Below are 3,948 nucleotides of genomic sequence, written 5' to 3' on the forward strand. Positions count from 1 at the left end.
ATATATATATATATATATATATATATATCAGTTTATGTGATAAATTAGACTTTAATATATATCTTACAGAAGTAATCCATGGAGACAGAGATGTTGCTGTATAACAGGAGTGACTCTGACTACACCTGGGCCACAGTCCCTTTTTGATTTATGACTCTTTAATAACTTACCGTACCTGGAGCCATTTGCCGGTAGATCACATGACTGTGTTGCGTTAACGCAACTCTCAGCAGCTCTGCCCTTCCTGCGCAATGTGCGCATTGTCTTGTGTCATCTTGGCTCAGCAGCCTGGTCTGAGGGCAGGGAAATATTTGCTGTCATCACCGCAGTCTGACAGAGGTGGTCGCGCCAAACAATGGGGAACAGAGACGACGAGTATGATTTCCTCTTCAAAGGTGAGCGGAGCAGAAACTGCTCACAGGTGAACTTGTTGGATGCTGTTTGACAAGGAAACTAGCCAGGCTGAGGTTAGCATGCTAACTGCTAGCTGTGCTAACGTCAGTGGTCAGTTCTAATATCAGCTGGTGGTGGCAGCTAACTGTAGCTAGCTTAACTGTTTCCTGAGCTAGCTGTTAGCATTTAGCTGTTCCCACGCTCGTTATTTCTCGTTAACTTCACGTTTACTTTTACTTAACGTGTGTTTACTCGTGTCAGTGTTGCTGTGTGTGAGTTGGGTTGACAGAGAGCAGGGCGGCTGGGGAGTTAACGTTAGCTCTGCAGGCTAACAGCTTGTGAGACGGGTGGAGCTGTAACGTTACTTGTGCAATAATTAAATTAAACTTTATTGCCATCGAGGAGAAGCTGTCCTCCCCTTTAACCACACCTTTAAAGTACAAAGAGTGGCGTATGTTCTGTAGAAGGCCTCGTAAAATCATCGTGTAGTGTGAAGAGCTGTGGTTCACTGTCATGTTGCTGCTTCTGTAATGTTGTTTTACCATCCACCACTTTGAGTCTGATGGCTGAGGGCATATTTCCACTTCAAATATGTTTTAATTTAATACTTTATTAAGCAAAATAATATAAAACAGATTCAGTACACTAATAAAACTATAGCAGAGGAGCAGACAAAAATATTATAAAACATACAGATAGTAAGTGTCTTGATAGCCTTAATGTCAGCAGAATTAGAGAGATATATACTTTATTAATCTGGAGAGAAATGTAGGCATCCAGTAGGCTTTACACAAAACACTATTACAGAAAGATAGAGAATATAAACATGAGAAGTAAAAACACACAGCAGTGAAATAACAATCGAGCCACCAGGACTGTTATTGGCAATAGAGCAAATGTAAGATGATTAAATTAAAATGTAAAACTGTGGAAGAGTAATGAATACTGAAGATGATGTAAACTACGAATTGAAGACAAACATATGAACAAATGCAGTAAGGACAGTGCAAGAATGAATACTACTGGGAAAAAAGTAATGGGAAGTAGTTTCACATATTAGAAAGAGAAAGAAGTTTATTCATCCCCAAAGAGAAATTCAGCCTCCAGCAGCTCATAAAAGACAAAGACCAACAGCCACACTTCTCCTCTTCATCAACAACAACAACAACAACAACAACAACACAGTGGTAGTGGTATTACAATAGACACAAAATAAAATCAAGTTTAAATAAGTGCATTAATAGAAATTTAAAATCAAGTCCAGTTGTGGCTAATTGTCAGGATCCTCCAGGAAAACAACAAAACCCAAAGTATGCTGTAAAGTTGTAGTGCAGCTCTGGATCACACAGTGTAGAGGAGATTAAGGTGTGTGAGTCCTGGATGTGAGTGTTTGTATTAGTCTTGATGCATCACTTTGAGAATCTCACCGTCCCTTTCAGGCTGCAGAGGTAAATAACCATTAGATAGCCCGGGGCCAAGGACCTGCTCTGAGACTGATTTACAGGGGCGCTGTTGTAACATAAAGTGCTGTAATTAACAGGACAGAGAGAGGCTTTGCAAGTCACTGACAGAAGTTTAGATGCAGGGATTTTAATACCGCAGAGGAAACAATATCACATCTATCTGTGAAGTGTAGTTTTAGAGTACAGAAGAAAAAGAGGCTGAGGCCAGTGTGGCAGCTGTAAACCGATTAGATATCCTGATGACTCGTTACACAGGAACAGAGGCCTTGAGAAACTGTCGAGTCAGATTTCCCAAAGAGCAGGTTTTTGTCAGTTTCCTCCTGCATGACTTCCAGCAGGGCAAAGTCTGATAAGGAGTGCTCAGTTCAGAAAGAAAGCAGCACAACAAGTCAGCACTTTCACTTTGCCTGAAAATGGCAGATGTTCGGTACATTTTCTGTAACCGTCAGCATCGATATTTGTAATTCTGCAGTTGAAAATCAGTCATTTGGATAAATGTGCCTCGTCATGTATTGATTGAGGTTAAAGGGAGAAACACACGCCGCAGCAGCAGTAGATGAGGCAGTTTGAGGTTAAGCCTGATCACCGAATAACTGCTGGAATGATTCGAAGTCTGAGAGCCACTTTTTCCTTGAACATTATTACAGTGATAAGTGTTGAATGAAATGTGTGTATTTGTTTGTTCACAGTCGTGTTGATCGGAGACTCTGGAGTGGGGAAGAGTAACCTGCTCTCCCGCTTCACAAGAAATGAGTTCAACCTGGAGAGCAAGAGCACCATCGGGGTGGAGTTCGCCACCCGCAGCATCCAGGTGGACGGCAAGACGATAAAGGCTCAGATCTGGGACACAGCTGGACAGGAACGCTACAGAGCAATCACCTCGGCGTGAGTGTTTTGTGTGTGTGTGTGTGTGTGTGTGTGTGTGTGTGTGTGTGTGTGTGTAAACACTGAGTACAGATATTGTTACTGTGTTCACCTGGTCTGTGCTGTCATCAGGTATTACCGGGGTGCAGTTGGAGCTCTCCTAGTTTACGACATCGCCAAGCACCTGACATATGAGAATGTTGAACGCTGGCTGAAGGAGCTGAGGGACCACGCTGACAACAACATCGTCATCATGCTGGTTGGGAACAAGAGCGACCTCCGCCACCTCAGGGCGGTGCCCACTGATGAGGCTCGAGCCTTTGCAGGTAAATATCCAAACTGTTGTAATAAAGCAAGCCAAGCCGCTCTTATAGTCTGTAGAATATTTTGTACATGTTTAAAAATGAATCTTTCGTTTCTTCCCATGATAGAAAAGAACACTCTCTCATTTATTGAGACGTCAGCGTTGGACTCCACAAATGTAGAAGAAGCATTCAAGAACATTTTAACAGGTAGGAAGAGCCAGACTCTCGTGATGAAGGTCTCAGTGTTGCACATTGGTCATTTGCAGTATAACATTATTACGTGATGCGGGGCAAAATATTTGGCACAATGAGAGCAGAGTGGTGTTAGCAACACAGGAACAAATAAGACGTCTTGGTTTTAATCATTGTGAATTAACTTCATCATCTAAAGTCTGTTTGCTGTTAAACTGATGCTGGTGAGTTTTTAAAAAAATCAGCAGTTTTGCTTTTATTTGATTATTTTTTAATTCAGGTATTGTTATTAAATTTAACAGTCATAAATGTTTATTTATTTTTACGCCACACATTAAAGAGGCAACAGATAGGATACTTTTTTTTTTTTTTAGCTTGGCGCCACCTAGCGTCAGCGGTGTTGTGTCGCACTGTGGCAACAACCAAACTGAGCGTGGGGATCAGAGATAATCAATAAAATGTAGGCTGTAAAGCCACCAGTTCAGAGATAATCAATAAAATGTAGGCTGTAAAGCCACCAGTATACCTCTATGTACATGTAGAATGACAAGGTGTGTGGACACTCTACTAAATAAATGAGTAAAGAGACCGAGCAACAATTATCAGATTTATCTGAAGAAAAAACAAATAGTAATGCAAATAATTATAGCAGAATGCACAGTACCAGTACAAACAGCTCACAGTGAATGATACCAATATGTACAGTACCAGTACAAACAGCTCACAGTAAA

The 3,948-nt window shown here is 41.3% G+C and overlaps 1 protein-coding gene across 1 annotated transcript in view; it reads left to right on the forward strand.

The window, feature by feature from the left end:
- Nucleotides 1-235: 235 nt before the first annotated feature.
- Nucleotides 236-3,948, forward strand: part of LOC126396212 (ras-related protein Rab-11B) — a 6,056-nt gene continuing 2,343 nt past the window's right edge. Inside the window, exons 1-4 of the mRNA XM_050054106.1 lie at nucleotides 236-395; nucleotides 2,546-2,741; nucleotides 2,853-3,046; nucleotides 3,152-3,232. Coding sequence (XP_049910063.1) covers nucleotides 356-395; nucleotides 2,546-2,741; nucleotides 2,853-3,046; nucleotides 3,152-3,232 — 511 coding nt within the window. The 5' untranslated portion in view covers nucleotides 236-355. The remainder of the gene's footprint in view (nucleotides 396-2,545; nucleotides 2,742-2,852; nucleotides 3,047-3,151; nucleotides 3,233-3,948) is intronic.

This window comes from Epinephelus moara, chromosome 10 (assembly GCF_006386435.1).
Source record: "Epinephelus moara isolate mb chromosome 10, YSFRI_EMoa_1.0, whole genome shotgun sequence".
Taxonomy (NCBI): Eukaryota; Metazoa; Chordata; class Actinopteri; order Perciformes; family Serranidae; genus Epinephelus; species Epinephelus moara.